General features: G+C 46.8%; 1 protein-coding gene across 9 annotated transcripts; it reads left to right on the forward strand.

Moving 5' to 3' along the window:
• Window positions 1–865: 865 nt before the first annotated feature.
• On the forward strand, window positions 866–26585 carry LOC120722449 (dematin-like). Of its 9 annotated transcripts, none has more exons than XM_040013458.1 (18): window positions 866–1098; window positions 11788–11845; window positions 13444–13494; window positions 15578–15612; window positions 16076–16159; window positions 16248–16376; window positions 18289–18333; window positions 19403–19589; window positions 20222–20266; window positions 20453–20605; window positions 21020–21129; window positions 22694–22799; window positions 23507–23565; window positions 23644–23686; window positions 23904–23911; window positions 24002–24058; window positions 24361–24441; window positions 25685–26585. In XM_040013458.1, exons 4-18 carry the CDS (start codon window positions 15601–15603, stop codon window positions 25796–25798), a joined length of 1233 nt encoding a protein of 410 aa, XP_039869392.1. In that variant the 5' UTR covers window positions 866–1098; window positions 11788–11845; window positions 13444–13494; window positions 15578–15600; the 3' UTR covers window positions 25799–26585. The 9 variants fall into 9 exon arrangements, with proteins under 9 accessions (XP_039869392.1, XP_039869397.1, XP_039869393.1 ...); XM_040013463.1 differs by having other exon boundaries at window positions 870–1098; window positions 16079–16159; XM_040013459.1 differs by lacking the exon at window positions 866–1098 and adding an exon at window positions 1111–1682.
• The last annotated feature ends 524 nt before the right edge of the window (window positions 26586–27109 follow it).

The raw sequence follows: 27109 nt of genomic DNA on the forward strand, positions 1-27109 counted from the left end.
AAGTAACTAGTAACTATAATTAATTACTTTTTCAAAGTAACTTGCCCAACACTGGTAAATGGAAGCGGAGAAGATTCGGTGGCTGAGGCCGATCAACCCATAACAGAAGAGTCCTCAGGAAGACGCGGGAAAAGCAAACGCTGCCCCGAAGACGGCGTGGGCTGGGTCAAATGGAGACGGGCGTGCGAGCACATGGACCCCCTTTGTTTTGATATCTTTGTGGGGACATCAAATTGACATAATGCTTTCATGCTTACCCTAACCATCTGAACCTGAGTTCATAAACAAACACAGTGACTGATTTTACTGCCCATCATATGACAACATGAGGCTAAAAAGTACTAAGAAGCTGCTAATTAAAGACCGTAAGCTGACTAAAAGGAACAAATCATTTCTGCCTCAAGTGGCGATTACAGGAACTGCAGTTTTCTGTCAACCAAAGAGGCCACGCCCCTAATAATACAAACTTTGAGACTTTAATGAGTTTCTTAAAGTAATAGACACACCCAACCCGACCCCCAGTACAGCTGACAGTCGCCTCACAGCTGGGGAGCTCTTACTGACTGAGTTTGGGGACAGACTATCCAATCAGGAGCCCCCTTTAAGCTCAAAGGGTGGTCCCTTTCTTCTCCTCTCATTGGCTCCGGTTGCTTCGAAGCTCGTTCATCATGCGTTGATCCACAGCCTCCGCTGGCTGCGATGAAACCGTCTCCTCCCAGTTTTTTTTCTTTCTAGTCCAGAAGAAGGCACTGCCACACACACACACACACACACACACACACACACATACACACACACACACACACACACACACACACACACACACACACACACACACACACACACACACACAGGTTGGCTCTGCTTTGTGCCACCTCGCTTTAAAAACGCTGGATACGCCCCTGCACAGGCATGTTGCAGAGTTATATTTAACCCCCCCCCCCGCTGCTGTGAATGGACCAGTCCAGAGAGAGAGAGTGGTAGAGAGACTTAGAGGGGTAGTGGGCAGAGATAGTGAGAGGCGCAGTGCCGCTATCACCCAGAGCAGGTGGTGACGAGCTGCTGGGTGTTTCTGACCAGCAGCGCTGACGCTCGCAGGTAAGATTCACCTTCGTGCTTGCCGTGACGAGTTACACGCTGTGATCGTGGGAGTTTCAGTGCTTCCTCCTGAGCAGCAGCTGTTTCAGCCTCAGCGTGAAGCTGATCCTGAGAGTCCGAGTCGCTCTCAGAGCTCAGGCGGATGCTGTTGGGTTAAAATGCGGAGTTTTTAGCGGGACGTTGGCCAGCTCTCTCGCCGGTTGAGATCGACCTTGTGCGGGGGAGCAGCCGCTGATCACGCCGGGCTGCGGTGCGCCTCCGCCGGACACAGAGACAAGCTCCTCCCGGTGTTCAGTTATCTTTAAAGTCAGGATGATGAATACTGATGATGATGATGATGATGACAGTGTGAAATTATGTAAGAGGCTGCTGGAGAGTGAGCACGCGGAGGAGAGGAGGAGGAGGGTTTATGTAACACTCCTCCTCATCCAGCATCACTCCGCCGGCCGGCCTCCACCCTGAAGTCCTCCGCACGTCCCTGTCTTGTCCTCTCTGAGCTTCTGCAACTTTCTTCTCACCAGAGACTGAAAAGTGTTTCTATTCGTTTCTCTGATTTATGTCTCCGGGATTTCTCACTTCTGCTGGTTTGTTCCCACTGGTTTTGGTTTATTCACGTGTCTTTATCTTTGTTCTGTCTCCGTGTCTCCTGATCTGTCTCGTCTTGTATTTCTTCTGTTCCTTCCTGTGCTCTTGTCCAGCTGGATTTCTCTGCATGTCCGGTCTCATTCCTGTGGTTTGCTCTCTGGATCTCAGCTTCTATCAGTTTCTCTTGATTGATCCTGATCGGTTTATGTCGCTCCTTTATCTCAGTTTTTATCTCTGGTGATTTCTCTTCTTCTTTATCCTCAAAGCCAGATTCTGTCTCGGTCTTTATAAATCTGTCAGTGAGGTCACCCCACACAGTATCTCAGTTTATCTGTGTCTCCGCATGTCTTTCTGTTTCTGGCTGTACCTTTACCTCCCTCCATGTCTCTCTGTCCACATTTTAATCTGTTTTCACGCTCGATGGCTCGTGTCTGTGTTTCTGCAGTAAGAACTCAGCGATCGCCTCCTTCAGCCTATGAGTACATATTCATATTCATCTGTGTTTACACAGCCTGGTCTCTAAGAAATCACCATGGCAACTACAAAACGCTAACAGTAAGGCTTCAACATGCAACCAATCGGTGACCTCGCCTTAGCTATGTCCATCTTTTATGTACAGTCTTTAAGACGGAGGACAGACCTGAGGAGGTGCGTTTGATTGTGGAGGTGGAGTGTCCCTGTGTCTGTTCATGTGCAGAACGATGATGGATGACTGTTTGATCACGTGACCTCAGCAGAGGTGTGGGAAAGACGCGTAGTCATGGAAACAACAGGAAAACGGATAGATGGATTTGAAGCGACTGAGCTTTTTAACTGTGTGTGATGCTGAATCTAGCAGTGGTGAGGTTAAAGGTCAGAGGTCACAGCGCTCTGACGTGTCCGGCCCTCGCTGAACAGAGTGTGTGATGTAAACTGCATCAGCTCTCTGTGCTGCTGTGAATGATGAGCCTGCAGTCCTGAGAGAGCAGGAGAACACTGTGTGCGTGTGTGTGTGTGTGTGTGTGTGTGCGCGTGTGTGTGTGTGCGTGTGTGTGTGTGTGTGTGTGCGTGTGTGTGTGTGTGTGTGTGTGCGTGTGTGTGTGTGTGTGTGCGCGCGCGTGTGTGTGTGTGTGTGTGTGTGTGCGCGCGTGTGTGTGTGCGCGCGTGTGTGTGTGTGTGCGCGCGTGCGTGTGTGTGTGCGCGCGTGTGTGTGTGTGTGTGCGTGTGTGTGTGCGCGTGTGTGTGTGTGCGCGCGTGTGTGTGTGTGTGTGTGCGCGTGTGTGTGTGTGCGCGCGTGTGTGTGTGTGTGTGTGCGTGTGTGTGTGCAGACCTCTGAGGGCTTTGTGAGGAGCTTCAAACCTGATGTTTGAAGCTCTGAGTTAAAGTGATGTTTGGGGTGTTTTGCACGCGTCTGAAATCAGAGCGCTCGTGTTTGCTGTGTCAGCGTGATCATCAGGGTCAGTGGGCGTGGGGAAGGTTCATTCACGGTGTGTCTGTTTACGCCGTTCTTTGGCTACATGGAGTGAAGGATTCTGGGTAAGCAATAATATGACGTGGTCTCTGTAGAGCTCCAAAGAAACAACAACACATGGCCTGACTGTGATGACTGCATGTGATGTGCAGGCTGGATTCTGATTGGTTTAAAAGTGAAACATGAAGAATCACCTTTTGTTTATTTTGAGTTCAGGCACCATCAGTGTTTCTTTAGCTCCTGTCAATGAAAATCATTCATATGTCAGAGTTTCTGTCAGGGTTCAAACCTGGTGTCTCTGATGTCACATGTGCAGAGCTTCAGGCTGCTCTGAAGAAGCTTCCAGTGTTCTTCAGCTGACCTTTTGCATATGAATCTAAACACAATTAAAATCCTCTGAATGCTGCTTTTCACTTGCCCTGCTGGATGTTTGTAGGAAGAGGGATCTGCATGAGGTGGCAACATATTACGGGATCAGTGTCTCCACTGGTCTACGCAAAGCGGAGCTGAAGGCCGCTCTGGTGTCTGGGTTATTAGAGAAGGCGGTGGTTGTAAGGCGAGAACCCCCGAGCACACCCGGTCCGGCTGGACCAAGTGCAGCGCCTCAAGTTCCAAGCCAGGCCGTAGAACCGTCAGTGTCTACACCTGTGGGCCAGGGACTGCCCGAGGGCGGGCCAATGACGCTGCCCCGTTTTGATCCACTCTAGACCCAGTCATCAGAGGGTTCTAAGCAGGATGCTAGGCTCAAAGTCCATCTGGCTCGTCTCCAGCTGGAAAAGGAGCAGCGTGAGAAAGAGTTCTAGCTGGAAAGGGAGATAGAGCTTAGGCGTTTGGACGCGGAACTGGCTAGGGCTAGGGAGGTTGAGCTGATGAAGGTGGAGGCGGACACTAAGGTCAAGCTACGACAGCTGGAACTCCAGCAGGCCTCCTCCCCTCCTGTGGCGGCTTCGCTGTCACAGACAGAGGTACAGTTTGATGTAGGAATGAATAGTCGTCTGGTCCCTGTATTTCGTGACACTGAGGTGGAGATTTATTTTGAATCATTTGAGCGGATAGCGACAGCCTTGCGTTGGCCGCGGGATGCGTTGGCCATCCTGCTGCAGTGCAAGCTGGTGGGCAAGGCACAGGAAGTTTGTTCCTCGTTGTCCGCTGAATGCAGTTTGGATTACGACAAACTGAAAAGTGCAATCCTGCTAGCCTACGAACTAGTCCCAGAGGCTTACAGGCAGCGATTTCGGGGGTTGAAAAAGCTGCAGGGTCAATCCTTCCTGGATTTTGCGAGGGCAAAGAGTGTCCTCTTTGGCCGATGGTGTATGGCCTGTAAAGCTGCAGACCTAGTTTCGGTACGGGAGTTAATTCTCATTGAGGAATTTAAAAACTGCATCTCCGAGCGGATGGCAGTATATCTGAATGAACAGAAAGTCTCCACTTTGCAGCAGGCCGCGACACTGGCTGACGAGTTCGCACTCGTCCATAAAGCCAGTGTCGTTAAGCAAGAGCGACGCGACACCCTAGCGAAGGCTAGCGGTGCTAGTGGTGAACAAGGCACGAGGGGGGAGGTGCCTGGGCCTTGTCCCAGGTCAGACCGGAAATGTTTTTACTGTTTTAAATCTGGCCATTTAGTAGCAAATTGTAAGACCTACAAACAGAAACAGTCAGTCTCGAGGGCTGGAGTGTGCCTGCTAACGAAGCTAATGCAGGCATGGTTTCAAGATCCAGAATAAAGCTGTTTCTTTTGCCACAAGCCTGGCCACCTGATTGCTCACTGTTCAACAGCAAAATCGATCTGCTTTCAAAAGAGTGAACTGTGGTTCACAAACGGGCAAAGTTGCCAGTCCTAGGCAACAATTGGAGCATAATTGCTCAGTGGTGTCATTTGGTGAATGTCAGAGGTCACCTAATTATGAGATGCCACCTGTTGACAATCTTTCGGGTCCAGATGACCTGCAGTGTGACACACTGTGTACAACACAAACATTCAAACGTGCACCTCTGGCTAACCAGCATACCTGTCGCCATGACCTAGCGAAGAAGCGTCTGAAAAGTGAAAGGCCTTTTAGCTGTTCGCTGGGTTCTCCATATGTGAAGGCTCAAAACACACCTGGCTGTCGCTTTGGACACTATTTTGAGGGACTTGAGCCAACCCCGTTCAGTGTTCGACCCATCAAAAAGGTCAGATTCGGCAGGCTATGCCTAACCGTTATTATGGTGCATGGTAAGTGATATGTTTAAAAGTTGGGTAGGACATTCTGTGACAGACCACTGGTTTGTATTTATGGGAGGGGCTGTTACGGCCCTAGCTGGGCCCCCTGATACTGCCCTTGTGTGGGCGTGGTGTTTTTCTCCGCCTCCTCCTCTCTTGCTCCACCCCTCTGTCTCTCTCTTGCTCTTTTTTTATACATATATATCCTGTCGCAGATCATTTGAATAACAAAGAAATTAAGACATAAGATTTGTATTATTTTATAATTGATTAAATTCAATATCTCAAACCAAGCACTGCATCTTTTTATGGGTGCTGCAAACATAAACAAAGCTTGTATGCAGTGAATGTGTTTTTGCTATTACAACAATTATACAAACATATAAAGAACATTTAGCTTTTTTTCTCCCCCTCAAAATAGTCCTCATAAACACAAAAACCCTCCAGTTTACATAAGGTGACTGGGTAACGTGAACAAAAAATCCCAGCCTCGGTCAGGAAAAGCTTCACAGAAGACTTCCACATCCTCCAATCAACATTATGGAATCCCAATAAAATAAACTGTTCTGAGCTCCCGCTCGGAGGTCGGCATTTTCTTCTTCTGGAGTCACCTTGATGACTCTTCTAGCTTTCATGTGGGGACGTAACACTGTGTTTCAGTCATACACGACCGTGTGTGCGCTGAGCGTGGCTGCTCGTGTGTGTCTCGTGCAGTTAACATTCTCCTGCTGTCGTGGTTTTTGGGCTCTTGGTGGACAATCATCTGCGTCTGTAAATTTTTCACATATCCAGAGGCGCACGCTAGTCTGTGGAGTCCTCAGAGGCGTCCCGTATGCTCGTAGAGTCCCTGAACGCCTCGCCGTGCTGCGTGGGCGCTCTTCTTCTCTATTTCTGGACACATGAGTCATCTTCACTCATGTTATACAACAGAAAGTTTGGGGCTTTGCTGCAGCGCGTACAGGAACCTGCTGGAGGTGCAGCTGTGAGCTAACTGCGTTCGCTCTAATCTGAAGGTTTGTGATGCAGCTTCAGCTCCTCCCCTGCGTCTGCCGCACAGACGCTGGACGCCGGTCTGTTCAGTGATGGTGAGGAGTTTGATTCATTGTCTTCTCGTTGCTTCGCGGCGTGAGGCTGTCGCCTTGAGCGCAGACAAACACTGCAGAGCTGTCACTGTCAGCGCGCTGAGGTCTGAGGGAGCCTTCGATTTTCCAGAGATTTTATTGGTCAGTAGTAGGTGGTTTTGTACCTGCTGACCTCTGACCTCAGATCAGAGCAGGTTAGGTGTGCAGCATGACCCTGAACCTGTCACAGCAGATGGCCCCGCCCCTCCCTGAGCGTGCTCCAGTTTTTTGTTCCTACTCTCACCAAGTGCTCGCTCTCGGGAGCTCGTCTGATTGTCTCGTTGTATTACTGTGAAGCAGCAGCTTCCAGCTGTCACCCTCTGAGGGTCTGAGTCAGGGGGCGGGGCTCCTGACGCCTAATGTGACTTCAGGGATGTGTTGTGGTGTTCTGGGCTCCAGTTTAATCCTCGGGTTGTAAAAGTGCAGCCTGGTCCTTTAATACCACGACGGAGGCCTCGGCTCTTATCTGCGAGTGCAGCAGGGGGCCGAGGAGGCGACGGGGGGCTGTCGATGCTGTGAGGATGAGGCAGGGGGCGGAGCTGCAGGCCTTTAGGCTGCAGGAATTTTAAGTGTCGACTGATATCCTGCAGCCGGGCGAGCTTCAGAACAACACGTTCAGAACGACCCCGACGCTTCACAGTGACCTGTTTTTATTCCACACAGCTGCAAATCAAACCTGTCACATGATCAAATAAAATATGGCTTCCTTAAAACAGCGAGAGAGGAGGACAGAAGGAACGAGTTAATGTTAAAGGAAAGGAAACTAGGACAGGAGGGATGGAAACAGGAAGCATGGAGAGGAAGGGAGATAAGCAAGGCAAGGGAAAAGAAAGGAAGGAGGTAGGAAATGGATAAAGGTGACAAAGAAGGAAATAAGAGAGTAGAGAGGGAACAGGGTGGAAAAAAGAATGGAAGGAAAGGTGGTAAGGAAAGAATGAGAGATATAACGAAGGAAACAGAAGTTTGGAAAGGAAATAGAAAACTTTAAGGAAGAGATTAAAAGGAAAGGAGGGAGGAAGGTAGCGAGAGAAGGAAGTGAGGAAAAAAGAGACACTAGCAAGGAAGCGAGGATGGAAGGACAGAGCCTGCATAAAGACACACGAATAGATCTGACAGAAGAAGGGATGAAAGGAGGTGGTAGGGAATAAGTAAAGGATATGAAGCAAGGAAAGAAAGGGGACAAAAACAAAATGTTGGAGAAGGGAGTAAGGATGTAGGAAATAAAAAGGAAGCATGAATGGTAGAAAACAAGAAGATGAAATGAAGAAGGGAATAGGAAAGGGAGGGAGGAAGGAAGGATGAGTCTGGGTCTGTTCGGGGCAGAGCGTCAAATCTCCGCCTCAGAAACCTCACGAGGATCGGAGGCGAGACAGACGCTGGCGGGGCGCCGTAAAAACCAGCGTTTCCTGTTTGGTTTTATTAGTTTATCAGGAAAACGAATCCAAACTTTGACGTGAAGACGCAACAAAAACAGCTGATTTCATCTCTTCTTCTGCTGGAAATAAAGAAACGTTTAAACTTCCTGTCAGATCAAACACGCCACAGACACTGTGATGTCATCCGCATCGGCCAATGAGAGCAGCCGTTACATAAACGATGATAGGCTGGGTGTGGTCACGTCTCTGTGAGCGGAGATAAGACGCTGCCAACACACACACACACACAAGCCTGTTCAGCTATCTTAGTGAGGACCTTCATTGACAGCTTGCCATCCCCAGTGTGTGAATGACTGAATGTGTAAAGCGCTGTACAAATACAGGTCATTTACCATAATGCTTTCCCTAGCCCCTTACCCTAACCATTAAAAATGAATGCCTACCCATAAACCTGACCATAACTTAATTGTAACACTAAAACCACATTCTGAGCCTCAAAAAGGCTTCAAACTTGTGTCCTCACAAGTGACTGTTGGTTCTGGTTAGAGATGGCACGATACCACTTTTTTATGTCCGACACCGATATCATAAATTTGGATATCTGCCGCTACCGATATGAATCCAATTTAGTGTGTTTTTTAATCAATAAAACAGTTTTTTTAATATCTTGCCACATTTTGTATAAGTTCAAACTCAAGTTAAAAAACACACTAAAGCTATTCTGTTATACCTGTGTTTAAAAAAAACACACTGCACCCAAAATATTTCATAGTTCAGCAAAACTGATCAATCTAATAAACTTAAACCTGCTGCATCCTCCCTGTTCTGGTGTTTTAAAGAGTACTTAGCAGAAATATTAAGCAACCTGACTAACAGGGTTCCAACTCCCAGCAAAAAACTCCACCTCATGATGCTTAATCGACGTAATCAACCTTAATTTGATGCAGTGTGAAAACAAATGCACAGAAATCAATTATTTTTCAAGAATAATTAAATAAATTCAACATCTTTCTTCTACAGAACTGCACAGATGGTATCTTCCCAAAGAAAAAGTACTATAGCTTACTAGGGTATATTAGACTTAACAGTCACTATATACAGTAATGGACTTCTATACATTTTATATCAGATTAAAACTTTGGGTGTCAGATAATTATTTATTAAAAGCTCGACATTTTAAATGAGAATAAGAAAGAAAAGTATGTCTCTGTGCCCCCTTTTCCCTGTTCATGCCCTATCGGCCCCCCTGGCTAAACTTTGCTAGATCCGCCCCTGCACAGTTACAGCCGTCAGCTGTAGAAAAAGATCCTGGTGTAGAAAGTAATATTAAATAAATTCTAACAACAGCTTATCAAGCTTAAACGTGCTGCTGTTGTTCAGCCGCTGGTTTCCTCTTTCTGGTGCAAAGTGGGCCAAAAGCAAACTAGAGAGACGATCAGCTGATCATTGATCAGTTTCGTGATTGAAGTAACAACAAGAAGAGGCAGTCGCTCCAGGTATCGGTTGTTAAGCTTAACGCTGGAACGCTTTACAAACATTCAGAGATGAACTTGCACACTTGCTTTACTTCTCTCGGGGAAAACTTCCTCGGAGATGAAGCTGGTTTGAGGCTACAAACACACACAGCCGCTCGATCACGTGAGCACACTGCTCCTACGTGCTACGGTTATGAGGCGAGTTACGCCGTGTCACACGTTTTGTGAGGTGCTTTTTTTTAGAGAGACCAGTCTGTGTGTCAGGCTGTTTAACATGGGAGTCTATGGGACTGACTCGCTGCTGCCCCTGCTGGGCGTCGGAGGAACTGCAGGTTTTGGTGCTTCAGTGTTGGTTTCATTCTTTAGCCCTGAAGTTGCTGCTCAGTCTCTGAATCTTCTTTAAACACGTCTTCTTCTCTGTTAGATGAGTTGGTGTATCTGCTGACGTTTAGAGTCCGACTTCTTTCACTGAGAGCTCAGTGGATGTTTGAGGACCGTGAAGCTGTGACTCGGCACTTTTCAGTGTCTGACCCACTTCCTGCATCACGACTCGACACGAGGAGGGTCGTTGGTGTGGCTCTGAAACTGCAGCTTTCGATTGGATTGTTTTGTGCACCAAATGCATGGGACTCTTCATGTGGTTCTTTTACACATTTATTTGTGTCATTGCCTTAAAAGTTCAGACAGGAAGTAGTTCCTTTGAGTTGTTTGTAGTTGGTGGATGTGTTTGTTGTTTATTTCTGACTGCACAGCTCAAAATAAGCCTGCCAGTGGTCTTCTGTCTGAAACAAGCTGTTTTAGCTCCTCCCCCTTTAAGCCACATTTCTGCTGATTGGCCACCACTCTCAAACAGATTTGAGCAGCAGGTGAGTGCGTCACGTGCCTTCATAAGAATTTGCTTTTCTTTAAGACCAACAACAGAAATGCAGGATTCTGATGGAGGAAGCCGGAGAACCAACGCAGAGTCCACAGTGTTGGATTCATACCTGTGTTCATGTTAAACACACGCATGTCAAACTGCAGCCTTCAGTGTCCACATATTTCTGGTCCTGGCTGTATGAACAGTCACTAACAGGCCATTAATAATTAGCATCACTGAGACGGTCCTCTGCAGCTCTGGGCTTAAAAATGGCTCCAGTGACATAAAGAGATGCTGTAGAAACATTTATTCCATTAAATATTACAGACGCGCTTCTGTGCACTCGTTTCTTCTTTCTCGCGCTCTGCAGACGTTTAACGATTTGTCTGGAAACGAGAAACAAAGTCACCGGCTCGCTGACCTCAGCGGTCGTCTCTTCTTCTCTGACTCTTTGTGTTTGGATGTAAATTATTGGGCTGATTTCTCTGAGGGGGTCGTTAGTGCCGGTCACCGGCTTATTACAAACAAACTGGGCCCCGGAGAACAAGCGGTCCTCCGATGCACATCTAAACCTGCTGCCAACCAGCATCTTTTATGTGAGCCGGGTTGCTGCTCGGTGCTGCATTCACCTAAAAGTCCTCAGTAAGACAAACAGAAGTTTTCCTACAGTCTGAATTCTTCTGTTGCCTCGTTGCTTCGAGGCGTCTCACAGCTCCGACGCCGCCACATTTAGCACCAGCTCACAGTCCTGCGGCGGCCCGCTCAGGTCGCTGATGTTGATGAGAGGACAGCTAACGTTCGTATCTGTGGATTAATGCGATTGTTTCGGTGTCAGTAACGAGTGTGACATCTCTGGTGCGAGCTGAGGAGCTCCCCTTCCTCTCGTCGTGTTTTCCATCCAGATGAAGGGAAGTAAAGACAAACAGATGCAGGAGGCGGTTTTCTTGGACTCTCTGCAGGAACTTAGTTTGATTTAAGCTCTCAGGCAGAGCGGCCGGGTGGGGTTTACCTGAGGCCGTGACCCCTGCTGTGTCACGGTGGTCCGATGGTGGGCGGTCCGCGTCGGTGCAGCATCTCTCTTTGTTTCTCTCTCCCACATTTGTGCCAGACGATTGGACGGCCATGTGCGGTAACCTAGCAACCCCTAGATATCTCCCAGCATTCCTCTGAGTTATCTCCCGTGTGTCCCGGCAGACCTACAGAGCAAAAGAAACTCCCCCTCAGCCTGCAGGAGGCTGCGTTCGCTGTCTGCACCCACGGTAGGACAGCGGGCCGTCTTCGAGCATGTCATTTCCAAGTTCATCACCTGCCCGCATCATCGCTTAGCAACGACACAACGTGAGTCTGAAAATAGACACAGAGCCTCAGCATGAAGCTCCGCCTCTGCTCAGAGGTCCATTCAGATATTCGGAGGACTTTCCCCCGACGATGGGTCACACATGAACTGGCTGCATTTCTATTTTTAGCCCCTCACCTGCCGCCAGGCCTGCGCTCACCTGTCTGCTGCAAACACGTGAATCTGAAGGAGGCTGTCCGTCCTCGGAGCTCTCAGGCTCATTTGTCTCGTTCTCTCTTGTTTCTGCTGCTTCTTCTGAAATCACATCTTTGGTTTTGTTCCAGGAGACGCTGAGCTGATGGATTCGTGGTCCTGAGAAGGAAATTGGCAGAAATCGAACATGTAAGTTGATGTTTTTTAATAAAGATCTTTAAATTGTTGCTGGTCTGACGTGTCTGGCAGTTTATTACAGAGGTGATCCATCGCAGTGATCAGCACGCACTGACTGAGCTGATACCTGACTCCTTCACCTTATTGATCACAGTATTGATCACCAGGAGTCCTAGACTGTAATTAAACTCTCTCCAGAGACACTGATCTCTTTCTTGCCTTGAATTTGCTTTTTAATAAATGAAGGTCAGAGAGTGAACAACAAGCAACAGCTTGGTTATTAAACTGCATGCAGCTTTGAATGGGAGCATCACACAGACTCAGATACCCTCTAAACACCAACATCCAATGAAAATCCTAGAATTTATGTCAAAGGAACCAGAGCTCCGCCTTCCAGGACGCTCTGTTAGCAGCCATATTATTGGTCACATGATGTCATTAAAAAGCTCCAAAAGGCTCCAACAGCACGAACACGGTGCACAGGTCCAGTTCAGGTGAAGCTAGCAGACAGCTAGCAGCTACAGCCGCCTGTCAGCCAAAGAGGCCACGCCCCTAACTTTAAGCCTCAGTACGATTTAAACAGGTGAGTCAAACAGGTGTCACGAAGGAGGAAACTGTCCACAGAGACAAACAGTTTGTGTATCCAGCTGTAAACATGTTTGTTTCTGCTGTAAAGTTTTAACATGAGTATGGGACTGACTCACTGCTGCCCCTGCTGGATGCTGGAGGAACTGCAGGATTTGATGCTCCAGCGTTAGCTTCATTCAGGCCCAGAGGTCCCTGCCTGGTTTCACTCTGCTTATTCATCATCATCAGTGATACTGGACACCAGCAGAGATCAATACTGGGAGGGAGGATGGGTCAGAGATCGCCCTGTCTGAACAAAATCTGTGAATCCCATCATAGAGACACACGATACGTCTTTATTGATTCAGCTCAAAGTCTCGTTCACATCACAAACCTCCTTTCAACAGAGACCCAAGAGTGCAGCAGCACTGTAACAGGTATACATGTTATACATGTTGTAACGTGGAGACACAAATGTAGAGACAACAGCTGGATGGTCACACAGACCGTGACGTGGGCTTAAAACGGGCTTCAAATCCTCCATCGTCAACACTGCTGTGGATTATCCCAGGAACCAGGGCAGCGTCTGGAACAGCTCTTTGTACCTGATTCTGTTCTGACTTTAAACCCAACTTAAGCTGAGTTTAATGGGACAGAACAACAGCAGAGGATTTTCAACTCTGAAGGATAGAAGGGTAGAGGACGTGAAAACTTCCAGAAACTTCTTCAGAAATGATTTAGAAATGTGAAAGTCTGAATCATGTCTGACGTAACTGGTGACAAACTGAGTAAATGTTGACAAAAATGTCATTTTATAGTTTTGAAACTGCTGATAAAGATTAAGAATACTTATTTAAAACAAACTTTTTGTTATTATTCAATCCGAGAACTTCACGTGTTAATTTACAGATTTAGAAACGTATAAAAGTCTCACTGTTTAGTTTCCTGCTGCATCTGATTATATTGGTGAGAACCAGTAAAAAATAAAGTGTTAATATTATGATCATGAGTTTGTCCCAGCGACACCTCTGTTTGTGTTTCAGGTGCTGAAGAGACCCGAAGACGAACAGACATGATCCCTTTATCTCCCTGAGGTAACCACACACACACACACACACACACACACACACACACACACACACACACACACACACACACACACACACACTCTGCTGGCTGACCGCTTGTTACCCAGGTTTCCTTGCTCATGTGTTTGTGTGTGTGTGACAAAGCTGTGGACTCTGGAATAATCCCTTTGTGTCCGTCGGCCACGTCAGACAATGCCGGACTGGAAACCCTGCAGCTGCTGCAGAGCGCTGAGTGTCAGTAATCTGACAGCACGCCGTCATTTAGAGCTCATTTCATTTGTGATCTCAGTGCAGAGGCCCTGGGCGTGGTCAGCCTGGCAGCTGTAGCACAGCGGTCTCCTGCACATGCTCTGTGAAGGCTGCTGTTAAACAGATAAGGGCTGGTGAGCAGTGAGTCTGAATGGCTTTCAGAGCCATGTTTGTTTCTTTAGCGTCTTTTTCTGCATTTCCCTGATTTATAAGGCTTAATCATTAGATAATGAGCCCCTCTGCAGGCTTTCTGGAAATTGGGAGGTGTCTTGTTTTAGCCGGAGGATGAGGGATGCACCAAGGCCCAGGACAGGATAGAGAAGGATCCACAGGGTCACAAATAAGAAACGAAGTGTGAATCTTGTGCCCTCGTATGGTTTTTGTCTCACAGCCCTGACACGTGGAGGCGTTCCTCACGCCGGGGGTTATTGACCCTGTGCACGAGACAATGCTAACTTCCTGGTTTGAGACCGGATGTGGGGTTGTGCATTTCCGGTAGCTTTACTTTGCAGTCAATCGCTACTGCGACGATATCCTCCAAAATCATGTCCAAAACTCTAAAACGGAAAGATGGCGTTAAGTTACAAAGAGAAGGTGGGAACACTCACCGCTGCTGTGTCATAAAAAATCTAATGATCAATTTTGACGTTTAAAGCGTTTAGATCGATCAGCTGTTTACGTCACTCAACACAAGCAGAACTGCATCACTGCAGCAGAAGACACATCGTCCACATGCAGAAGCACATCTCTGTATAATGACTGGTCTCATGATTCAAACAGGCAAATGTTCAGCATTCAAACTACAGGTGAAGAATAGTCAAACCAGATGTTTCCCCGTTATGTTGATATCAGCTAGTCAAGTACACACCTACACAGCATATTAACAAACCGTGAAAAAAGCCACACAAAATGAATGATTGTAACGGTTTCTATACATTAGTATGTACGAAGGGTATGTTGTGACTTACCTTCAAAATTACAGCGGTCCCTCGCTATAACGCGCTTCACCTTTCACCTCGCTGTTTCACGGATTTTTTTAGTGCAAGTTTGCACGTTTTTTTTTTTTTACGTCACATTGTGTCCTGCGTCCTGATCGCTGCAGACGATCTCCTCCGTGACGTCTCTACTGTACAGTACAGAATCGCTGCATCGATGCTAGCAGTGTGACTCTGCAGTGCAGCGCTGTATGTCCACGATGTCCACCAAACGTTTTGCACCGTCAAAAATAAAATTGGCTCCTTGATTTCACCTCTCGCTGGTTATTTTTAGAACATAACACCCGCGATAAACGAGGGACAGCTGAGAAATATAACATCTGAATCCATTTTCTCTTTTGCTCTGAGGCGCGGGGGAAAATATCGACAAGTCAATGAACATCATTTACAGATATATTGGGTAAATGCCCGAGACATCTATAGAAATGTAAATCGCCGCTTGATTCATTTGCTTAACTTGTTTTGGGCCGTAAACCAGGCGCGAATACGACACCGGAAACAAAGCTCCCCACAGGAGTTTCCACACCGGACGTAACATATGCTAACATGCATATAGTCTATCTACTGTTCGTATCAGTGCGAGGCTCTGCTCAGTGTGGGCCTTTCTATCACAGACAGAAACACTGATGCACAGCAGCACACAGTAAAAGAACAAAAAAGGAGATTGTTGTCAGACTCATGTTTCATGTGTGGACCAGAGCAGCTGATACACGTGTTGATGTGAGAAAGGTTGGTGGAAAGTTTCCCATGATGCCTCACTCTTTCTGGCCTCTCCTGCTTTGTCATGCTGAAACGTCTGACTTGTTATTCTTTATTTAACATCATGTTTTGTGTGTCTCCTTCAGGAACTGACCAATCAGTAGTCAGGATGATGCCCAAGGTAAACCACACGTTTCTTTTGCTGATAGTTGTCGGGGGGGGGGGGGGGGGGGCGTGTTGTTGAGATGCTGCAGCATGATGATGTTTCTGCTGAATGATCACGATGCTCAACAATAAAAACCAACAAGTCCTCCTGGTGGTTCAGTAACGATGTTCCTCCACATGAGAAGCGTGTCAGCTCAAAGATGAGTCGATGTTTGGTGTTGAAGTCCAGAGGTGCACGAGGAGGCGATGCTGAAGGGAGGATTGGCCAAATTTACATCTGGGCTGGTTTTTAATTTAACAAATAAAGTTACAGAACAATTCCAGCTTGGAAATAGTAAAGCTGACAGAAGAAGCAGAACAGTGAGGACGTTTCTCCTGCTCCTTTAGGAAGGAAAGGTTCAAGTTAGGCTCTGGGTAAGAGGCAGTAATAGTCCTCACAAAGACACAAGTACAAGCGTGTGTGTGTGTGTGTGTGTTAGCAGCAGCTGGCGCAGACGTCTCCGGGGAGTGTGTTGTCGCTCAGAGGCACCGGCGTCCCAGGATCCCCTGCTGCTGCCATCGTGGTGAGATAAACACACCGTGATCGCGCTCTCGTACCCTTCAGATTAATCTGGAGGTAATAATCTGTAATTCCCCCCCCCCTCTCCCCAGGCCAGAGTGGAGGACGGGGTTATCGGCTATAAGGACTTGGCAGCCTTACCGAGAGACAAAGCCATCCTGGACATCGAGAGACCCGATCTGATGATCTACCAGCCGCACTACAGCTACAGTCCTCTGGAGGTGACGTCTCCCTCCGGTCATAGTTTAGAGATTCCTGCTGACAGCTACACTGGTGCTCTCTGGACGTCCTGCCTGATGGGGGCGCTGTTTAGATGAGGCACCGTGTGGAGCTCTGGCCTGGAAACATGTTCTCTAATATTATCCTGTTTCAGCTGAAGAGGTGGAGCCGATAGCTCCAGTTTGTCATTATTAGCGTGTTCTAATGTCACTGCAACCAACCACCACAGTCAGCCGCGTCTTCTGCACGCGTGCTGGAGTTATTGTTTCAAAGCAGGCGTTTAAATACAGTCAGATCTTAATATCATCCTGTAAAACTGAAGCACATCACTGATGCTGGATTTGTAAAACAAAACAAGACAAAATTATTTGTTGTTGTTTTTTGTCTTAATGATTATTTTAGCCGTTTAGCTTCATTCACTCCTTTTTAGTGAGGACTGTCTCGTGGGCGCCCCCTAGGTGAACTGCAGCCGGTGGGTCTGACAGGAGGAGACTCTGGAGCGGGCGGTGGTCGTATCATTGTTTAGTCATCGTGACTGTTTCTTCTTCACAGCTACTAAAGCTCAGATGTCCTCTTAGTGCATATTTTGGTTGCTGGTTTGACTTTTCACAAGCAGCACGGCTCCGACATGCAGCTCAGAGACGACTGAGACGGATTAGAAGTCTTAATTCTGAATGAGCAGGCGTTTGTAGAAGCTATTATTTAACTTTGAGTTATTTAAATGGTGCAAATTTACTAAAAACTAAGTAAAGTGCAGATCCTGCTGGTTTCACTGTCCTTATAATGCAGCGTGTGATCAGATGTTTATGTGTAAATGCTACAGAAGCATTTAGCATCTACAGGGTCGGGCAGCTTGTAAAGTCCTGTTGTTCCATAGTTTCTGGGACCTTTGTAGCTCAGCGCAGAGCCGGAGTCGTGGAAACCAGACGGCGTGGCAGCAGGTCGCTGCTCTGACAGTCGGCTGGTTAGCTCTGCGTCTGGCTGCAAACACGGACATCAATCTGCTGCTTAGAGAGCTGACAGCTCATGAAAACAGCTGAGCCCAGTGTGTGTGTGTCTGTATTTTGTGGTGCAGATTGGGTCAGACAAAGAGAGATTGTGTGTCAGAATGCTTTTTGTGTTTTGTGTGCTGCACCTTCTTTCATCTGTTTTGTGGGGTTTTCTGTTGTTTTTCTGTTTTTGACTGTCCAGCACAGCGATCAGTGATTTCAGTCACAGTCTTGTGGTTACTGCAGACTGATGACTGAAACAAACAAAAGGCACTTTTTAAGCTCTGCTGGGCAATGATGAGCCTCGCAGCTGAAGCTGATTCTGCACAAAGTCCAAACTTTGTGTCACGACACACGTTTGCTGCAGCTGTTGTCACAGCATTCAGACTGCACAGGTCAGAGTCTCCCCATGAAAAAGCTCCCGTTTGTTTTTAACAGCAGAGCCAGCCGAAGGAGGAGACTTCAACAAAGAGCTGAATGCTAAATGTTGATCATCTGCATATAAATGCACATTTACCTAAATGCGCCCCCTGCTGGGAGCCTTGTGGCCACTGTTTAAGTGCAAAGACTGAATTCTTATAAGGAATCTGATTTCGGAGCTTCAGGTCTTCGTCTGCACTGCTGTCATCATCCAACTCTTCCTTTACTCTAAACAAATGCTTCTCTGATTTATGCTTCACATCACGTTACCGTGAAGCATTTCTGTGTCTGGATTTAATCGTTGGGTGTAAAGAACACTGCCACCTTCAGGTCAAAGTGTAAATTGCAACGTAATCCTCTAGAATTGACATTTGGTGCAATCGTTTAAAAAAAGAAACGACTTCAGTGTCAGAAGCAGAGTTTGTGTTTGTGAAGCTTCGTCTTCATTCTCTGAATCTATTTTTAGCTTCGAGCGTTTCATCTATTTTTGCTTTTTTCTCCGCAGAGGTCCTTGTCTCCTCGCTCCATCTCTCCTCCTCCCTCCCCAGAGGTAAGACCCCCCCCCCTTCTTTCTTTACATATCATCATATAGTTTATATTAGTTTCTTCCTGTTTACACTCAGAGACCTCTGCAACAAAACAAGCACTAGTGATGAGGTCAAAGGTCAGATCAGAGCCCTACAATGAAAGTGTGATATTATGGAAATGCAGACAATATAGGGTCTCATGACAGAAGCAGATCTCAGATGCTTTGTGGGCGTGTGACTGTGATGGGTTGTTATTAGCACAACATCGTCCTGTTGTTGTCTCAAACCAGCTTCTGTGAAAGTGATCCTGACGCTGAAGCATCTCAACATTAATGTTGGCATGTTTAACGAGGTTGTAGTCAGGAACATAGTGGAACCTCAGAAATGATGATGTCAGCGAGGAGGTCGTATACATCCCAGTGGTCACTGAGAAGGTTTGATGCTTCTTTTACAGGTTTCAGCTTCTAAACAACCTTTCGAACAGTTTAGGGATGATGTGTGTGAAGTTCTTTGTTTGAGGCTTACGAGGCTGCAGTAATCGGTTCGGACGGCATCCTTCCAGGCATACTCAGATTACTTAGAGTCATATTTTGGGTAGCTCTTCTTCACACTGACTCTGTTGGTCATTTAGAGCATTGACGAGGGGCGTCCTAAGAGTCACTGCGTTTCTTTTAAGGCTGTAAAGTGTTAGTTCAAGGAATCCTCGAGGAGGTTGAAGTCATGTGAAGTAGTTTCTCATAAGTTATCTTTAAACGAGGCTCTAGTTATCAATCAGGAGATCCTAAAGGTCTCTTAGGTGCTTCTACTAACACTAAAAGACGTTCTTTGGTTAATGAGGGACGACCGTGTCTTCAAGGTTTACTCTGTAAAGGTTCAAGAGGCCTCTAATTCTGATTGAGGACCATTAAGTAGTGGTAGTAATGGAGGAGGTCTTGCTTTGATGGTCGTGTCGATGCAGTTGGCATCATGTCTTAGAAAGTCCTCATGGGGATGCCCTGCATGTTCATTAGAAGGTTCTGAGGAGGATCACCGGCTCTGCCTTCACATTTCCCCACCAACACGCTTTTAAAATACCGTCCTCTGTGTTTCCAGAATCTGTCCAAGGAGACAAGGGAGTGGCTCGAGAGCCGATCACCTGGAGGGTCCTCGCCTGGTTCCACCATCCCGAGCACCAGAACCCACAGCACACACACCCCGTCAACGCCAAACACACCAACCACACCCAACGCACACTCGTCTGGTACTGTGAAGAGCACCGTGCAGCATTTCCACAGGCCAGGTAAACACAAGCTTCCACAAGCCGGACTCACCCCACTGACTGTGGAGAACAGTACTGAAGGGTGCAGATGTAGCTCCATCAGCTAGGTTTTCACCCAGTTAGCAACAGCATCTCCATCAGGTGACTTATTTCTTCAAACACGTGTGTTTACCCTGTGGGAGGGGCTACAACGAGAAATTCAGAGATTCCCAGATGAGCTTCAGTGATTTGTCAGCACAGCATCCACGTCTGAGACGTGCTAGCCGCTAATGTCAGGACCAGAAAAGACAACTATTGGGATTATTAGTTGATTTGTCAGCAGTGAAACTGAATTAGAGTTTGTGCACACAGACCGCTTCCAGATGCTGATGACGTTTGGTCCACATCTGGAGTTCTCTATGTCCCACTGTGCTGACTCAGAGAGTCCAGTTTGCACCGTACATGCACCACCAGTCAGGTGTGCTGTGATACTTGGACCACACGTCATTAACCAACGAAAAGATCTGCACCTGAAACTCAGTCAGACCCAAGAAGTGCAACAAGTCCCAGATGTGCCGTCCTCTGGAGCTCATGTTCACCCTGTGAACCAGTAATTATTGTTTAGCAAGCAAAGAAGAGCACAGGTGTCACACATGTGATTTTATTGTTTTCAGAAAATGGTACCAACATCTACAAGAAGCCTCCCATCTACAAACAGGGTGAGTCACTGAGGTTCAAATCGATTTCAGAATAAAAGCTGCAATAAATGTATCGCTGAACATAATGAAAACAGAGTGAATGTGGGTCAGCCGCTGTCCTGTGAACAGCACGCCGCCTTTCACTGTGTTTAATCTGCTTTAACATGCACTGCGTGTGCGTGTGTGCGTGTGTGTGTGTGTGCACAGATGTGTCGTCCTCTTCGGTCCCTCAGGGGAAACACATCGAGGATTTGATCATCGAGTCTTCAAAGTTTCCTGCAGCTCAGCCTCCAGACCCGAACCAGCCCTCCAAGATCGAGACCGACTACTGGCCCTGCCCCCCCTCGCTGGCCGTGATTGGTACGACCCAAACACACACACACACACTCGTGCTGTCATATCTTAGTGAAGACATCTAACTGACACGATGCTAGCCGCTCACTCTGGCCTAACTGTAACTCTGACACTTACACTTTGAGCCTCAAACATGCTTCAGACTCGTCAGCATTTAGTCCCCACAACTATAGTTGCATGGCATTTTCTGGTCCTCACAATGATGTTTAAACAAATGCATACATACACACACTCTGATCAATGAGACGCACATTGTGCTACATTTACAGTTCATTACGAAAGTGGGATTTTCCAGGTTTTCATCTAAAAATCACGTCTGGCTTTAAATCCTGATTATTCCTGCTTCTTGTCACGTATTCGTCTCACTGTTCCCTTGGCTCCTCTCTTCTTCTCTCCTTTCCATAACTCCTCTCCTCTCAGCAGAAAAGGAATGGAAGAGGAAGGAGCAGAAAGTCGAGGAGGAGGAGGATGGAGAGCTGGATGATGAGCTGTGGGGACTCAGAAAGCTTCAGAAGCAAGAGCTGAACAAGGTGGGAGACCCGGAGCCAGCTGCAGGTGCAGATGAGCTGCAGCAGTTTGAAGTTGGTCAGGAATCACCAAAAATCACCTTCACTGTCAGAAAAGCAGGAAATATTCACATGCAAGAAGCTGCTTTTAAAAACTCTCACAGTACGATGAATAAAGCATGAGGACTGCTGCTGCGTCAGCTGCTGCTTGGTTGGTGGGAGACTGAAAACACTGACTTCATCATGGAGATGTGAATGTGTGCAGACATAATCTGTGCACGGGTTAAACAGCTTTAAATGTGCTTTCACTGTCGTGTGTATCCTTTAGAGGCACGGCTCATTTCAAAATAAAAGCCACGTTTTTCCTGAAGAGCACTTCAGCTCTGTCAGAAACGTCTGTTTGCAGAATCGGCTGTGTCACTCTGCACGTCCCACAGACTGTATACAAAAGATGAACACGAGCCGTTATTCTGGGCACTTTGCATTTTGCTGTCTAACGTTGGCTCCTCCTTCGCCTTTTTAAAAACGAGATGTGACCACGAGAAGCTGGAGGGCGGAGTCAAACACAGAGACCCGCTAATCAGTCAAATCCTCGAATTTCTCCCAACAGCTGAGCTCAGTCTGCTGTGACCTCACAGCAGCCATGTTATTGGTCACATGATGTCATTAAAACACAGAGGTCCCGTTCAGGTGAAGCTTAGCAGACAGCTAGCAGCTACAGTCACCTGTGTCACCATTCACCTGTCAGTCAAACAGGCCACACCCCTCAAACTTTAAGCCTTAATAGGATTTCAACAGGTGAGTAATAAACAGCTGTTATGAAGGAGGAAATCCCCCACAGAGACAGAAGAGTCTGTGTATCAGGCTGTGAGCATGTTTAACATGGGAGTCTCTGGGACACTGCGGCCCCTGCTGGACACCAGAGGAGCTGCAGCGTGCTTCTTCAGACCTGGAGGTTGATGTTTGGTCCTCTTCAGCTCTTATCGCGTGTTAGCTCGCTGCTGAAGGGTCTGCTTCGGTGGAAGGAAAACGATCCCTGCGTGAAACTGCTCGATGCATTTTTCATTATTATTGTCTTTCTACAAACATGTGCAGATGTTGGGAAGGTTACTTTTAAAATGTTTTCCACTACAGATTACAGATTACATGCCCCAAAATGTATTCTGTAACATATTCCGTTACGTTACTCAATGAGAGTAACGTATTCTGAATACTTTGGATTATGGGACGATCGTGGCTCAAGAGCTGGCAGTTCCTCTTGTAATTGGAAGGTTGCCGGTTCGAGCCCCGGCTCCGACGGTCTCAGTCGTTGTGTCCTTGGGCAAGACACTTCACCCGTTGCCTACTGGTGGTGGTCAGAGGGCCCGGTGGCGCCAGTGTCTGGCAGCCTCGCCTCTGTCAGTGCCCCAGGGCGGCTGTAGCTACAACGTAGCTGCCATCATGTGTGTGTGAATGACTGAATGTAGTGTAAAGTGCTTTAGGGTCCACAGGGATTAAGTAAAGCGCTATACAAACGCAGGCCATTTACTTAATATATTATTATGCTTTTTACAACTACAAGTCGTCTTCTGTTTCTGTCTCGTGTCAGATTCAGTCCAATCTGGGCAAAATCATCCTGAAGGAGGAGCTGGAGAAGTCTGCAGCGCCTCTGAGGAGGAAAACCCGCTCTTTACCAGAGCGCAGCCACAACGCCGGTACACACACACACACACACACACACACACACACACACACACACACACACACACACACACACACACACACACACACACACACACTCTCTTGACATTTTTTGCGTTAGGTACAGATTTCAGAAAGAAAATACAAAAAATACAAATAAAATACAAAGAAATATAAAGTAAGTAAGATAATACACAGTATGTGATTATGGGTTTGGTTGTGGAAAATATGCAAGACACAAACTTTATAGCTTAATATAACTATTCTACCACTACTTTGTGGAGACCAATAGTCACTCATGGTGACAAAGACGTCACAAAACCACAAAAATATCATTTAATACGAAGAAAATTTGCAAAGTTGAAGGAGTCTAAGCGCTGTTAGTAAAAGTATCTGAACCTGAAATTCTTCTGATTTTATGAGCGTCACTTTTCAGAAAGTAAAGTGAACGAGGAAGTAAAATTTCTAAACAGCAAAACATTTTTAAAGTTTATCAGTTGTTGTAACTTTTGGTGCAAATTAAAAAACTGCAGTTTTAGTGTTTCAGGTTCAGATTTCAGTGAAGGCATCATGATGCATCGTGGAAACAGGAAGTGATGTCACCTGGTCACAGGTGACTGTCGTGACCTTTCAGAACAAAACATCTCCAGGTGGAAGGACTGATGCACATGTTGTGTAGCGTTTCCTTTCCCCCTCACAGCCCCTCCCCTCTGCTCTGCAGGGTCCAACGCCTCCAGGTCCGTGTATTTCCCAGCGCCCTCTAAGAGCGGCCTGTCCAGGGTGAGTATCCGCACACTCGCTGTGAGGTTTGACAACGAAGTCGAGTGAAGACAACAACCTGTTTGTGTTTGTTTGCAGCTGCGCTCGGCCGAGTTCAGCTCCTCGGAGAAACCTGCTGCAGGTACAAACCTCCGTCATTAAAGCTCAGGTTCAGGATTTTACAGGTGTAGTTGTACACCTGTAAAACTACACCTGTGAAGTACTTTAGCATTTTGTGCTGAAAATTGAACTTGTACATCAGCACAAAACGTCCATTCTCAGACTCGACTTTTTTCCTGCATCAGTGAACTCGTAACAGAAAATAATGAAACTGTTTGTGTCTCTTTGTGTCTCTGCAGGGCTTCAGGTACACTTTCCATTATTTTAACCTTGTTTGCAGAAACTCCTGATGAATAATTGGTGCCGGTGTTCATCATACTGTTTGTTTTTGTGTCAGAACGGGGACTCGAGGATGGACAGAGGGAACTCTCTCCCCAGCATGCTGGAGCACAAGGTACAGAAAGTAGAGCTGCCGAAGCTCTGCCAAGCTACTCTTGGATCTTTATGATGTCATAGAGGGTATCTCTGAGCGTCAGTGTGAGATAAAGAAGGATTATTATGAACTGTCACTTGTGCAAAGCTGCCCTTATAGAATAAGAATATGGAATGAGCAGGGCGGATGTATTAAACATGTCCTGTTTCCACATAACTCGGGCACAGCAAGCAGATAAATGTGTGAGGCTGTTTCGTCCCCTCAGCGGGACACGAGGACAATGTGGTTCTCACGTCACGTCTCCTCTGCGTGTCTGCGTGCAGGTTTATCCCTACGAGGTGCTGGTGGTGACTCACAGAGGACGCAGCAAACTGCCCCCCGGTGTGGATCGGACACAGCTGGAGGTAAAAAAATGACAAACAAGACCAAGTCTCTGTCGGTACGACTCGAGCTGCTGAACCTGTTCTGATATCAAACCACATCGTTATCGATATCCGGTCTTTTAGTCTGCTGTCATCAGCTGTTTCCAGGTCCAAACTCCGCTTCAGGTCCCAAAGTCACACAAACACTGTGACATCACTGAGAGTTAAAAACTGTCTAAATTCTTTCATCTTTAATAAAACGATCAGCGTTGCTGCTTTACCAGGTGTAACGAAGTTTAACATCCATGAAAACAGAATTTATTACATTTAACAGAGTTAGAAGTTAGCAGGAAGTTAGCTCGCTAGCTTCCAGCTAAACATGATATAGCATGTTCTGACTGAGAGATTTCTGAAAAATTCAAACGTACAGCTCTGTTATCACTTCCAACATAAATGAAGACAGAAAACTAAACAGCAGTGGCGTTTGTAGTTGGGCTAGTTGGTATATAATGTTGTGCTACGTGATCGCTAGCTACACAGCTATGTTAGCATAACATTAGCACAGTGAAGCTGGAGGATGAACGCTAACTTTGTTCCACTCGATAAAAGTTAACGTGAAGGTTCCTGATGGTTAGAGACAAATACAATCACATGGCAGGATGCTGTAAACGGACCAAACTTCAGTCAGGAGAACAACTGAGATAATCCATATACAATACGAGGTTAGTCATTAATGTACTGCTGCAGGGGCTGTAGTTACAGCAGAAGGGTTTAAACATTGAGCTTTAAAATGATTAGCGGCAATAAAAACTGAGAGAAGCCGACAGTGATCACTGACTGTTTCAGATTAAATAGAACAAGATACAAAACATGTTAAAAACACAACAGCCTTCATAAACTCAGAGTAGCTTGGACCAAAGCAGGGTTCATACGTCATCACTTAAAGACCGGACAGAGTCATCCAGGGTCCAGGGCGGGCCGTCACATCTCAGAAAATTCTGTTTTATATAATTAAACATTTATTGAAATTGACTGAGCGAGAATGTTTCTTCCTCTTATCTTTAAATATTCTCAGATGATCGACCGCTGGCTGTTTAGGACCACAACGCTAGAATCATATTTAATATTTGGCAGCTTCGTTAATAAACTCTTTGATGCTCGACGACCTTGGAAAAATGCGTCGGGTTGTTTTAGACGCAGCGTGGGGTCGGTGCAGGGTGAAAAATGACAAGTGCCTTCTTTGTTCCTGCTCTCTCTCTGATTGTGGCTGTCTCTCGCCCTGCAGAGGCACCTCTCTCAGGAGGAGTTCTTCAGTGTTTTCGGGATGTCCATCGAGCAGTTCGATCGCCTCTCCCTCTGGAAGAGGAACGACCTGAAAAAAAAGGTCTGTCTCTTCTGAAGCTGCTCGCCTCACAGTCCCACGCTTCCAGCCGGCGGGACGTGGAACCAAACGGACTCCGAGCGCCATCATCAGCCGACACCCTCACTTCAGTTTGTAGACACCTCAGGAGGCTTCAGGTTTGCAGAGAAACACGAGTGCTGCACACATTAACGTCACCGTTTATCTGCAAAACGTTAGCGATGAAGGACGGAGCGAGCACAAATAATACATCACAGAACGAGGACGAGTCTGCGGTCTGTGGTGGTTCGTGATGGGTCGGCGCTCTCACAAGACCCTCTGAACCTCTGCATCCCAGCCACAGTCGGACAACCGGCCAACATTCCTGCTGACTCCGAGTCAGCTCCTGGACTGACAAACAAACCTGTTGCAATCTTTATACGAAGAATTAATCCTATTGGCTTAGCCAGCTATGATGTCATAGTGACAGCACTTCTTTCCAGCATCAAAGAGAAAAACAAGCAGACGGTTTTATCGCAGTCGCTCGACTTCAGTCATGACAGACTGAACGCCCTCCTTAAACCTGCGGCCAGCGCACAAACTAACCCAGCGTGGTTTAGTTGATGATGTCAGCATGTCGTTTAATCACAACAAAATATAAAAACCATCTTTAGACAATTTTATTTGACCTTAAAAAACAAAAAGTGGAAGACATTAAATAATAATATAAAAGCTCAGCTTGACCTGAGTTCATAAACAAACACAGCGACTGATTTTACTGCCCATCATATGAGAACATGAGGCTAAAAAGTACTAAGAAGCTGCTAATTAAAGACCGTAAGCTGACTAAAAGGAACAAATCATTTCTGCCTCAAGTGGCGATTACAGGAACTGCAGTTTTCTGTCAACCAAAGAGGACACGCCCCTAATAATACAAACTTTGAGACTTTAATGAGTTTCTTAAAGTAATAGACACACCCAACCCGACCCCCAGTACAGCTGACAGTCGCCTCACAGCTGGGGAGCTCTTACTGACTGAGTTTGGGGACAGACTATCCAATCAGGAGCCCCCTTTAAGCTCAAAGGGTGGTCCCTTTCTTCTCCTCTCGTTGGCTCCGGTTGCTTCGAAGCTCGTTCATCATGCGTTGATCCACAGCCTCCGCTGGCTGCGATGAAACCGTCTCCTCCCAGTTTTTTTCTTTCTAGTTCAGCAGAAGCCACTGCCACACACACACACACACACACACACGTTTTCATATCTTAGTGAGGACATCTAATTGACATAATGCTAACCATCAGAAATGAATGCCTAACTGTGACCCTGACACTAAACACCACCTTTAAACTCGGGGATGACTCTTGCCCTTATGT

Source organism: Simochromis diagramma, unplaced genomic scaffold, assembly GCF_900408965.1.
Source record: "Simochromis diagramma unplaced genomic scaffold, fSimDia1.1 OVJJ01000778.1, whole genome shotgun sequence".
NCBI lineage: Eukaryota > Metazoa > Chordata > Actinopteri > Cichliformes > Cichlidae > Simochromis > Simochromis diagramma.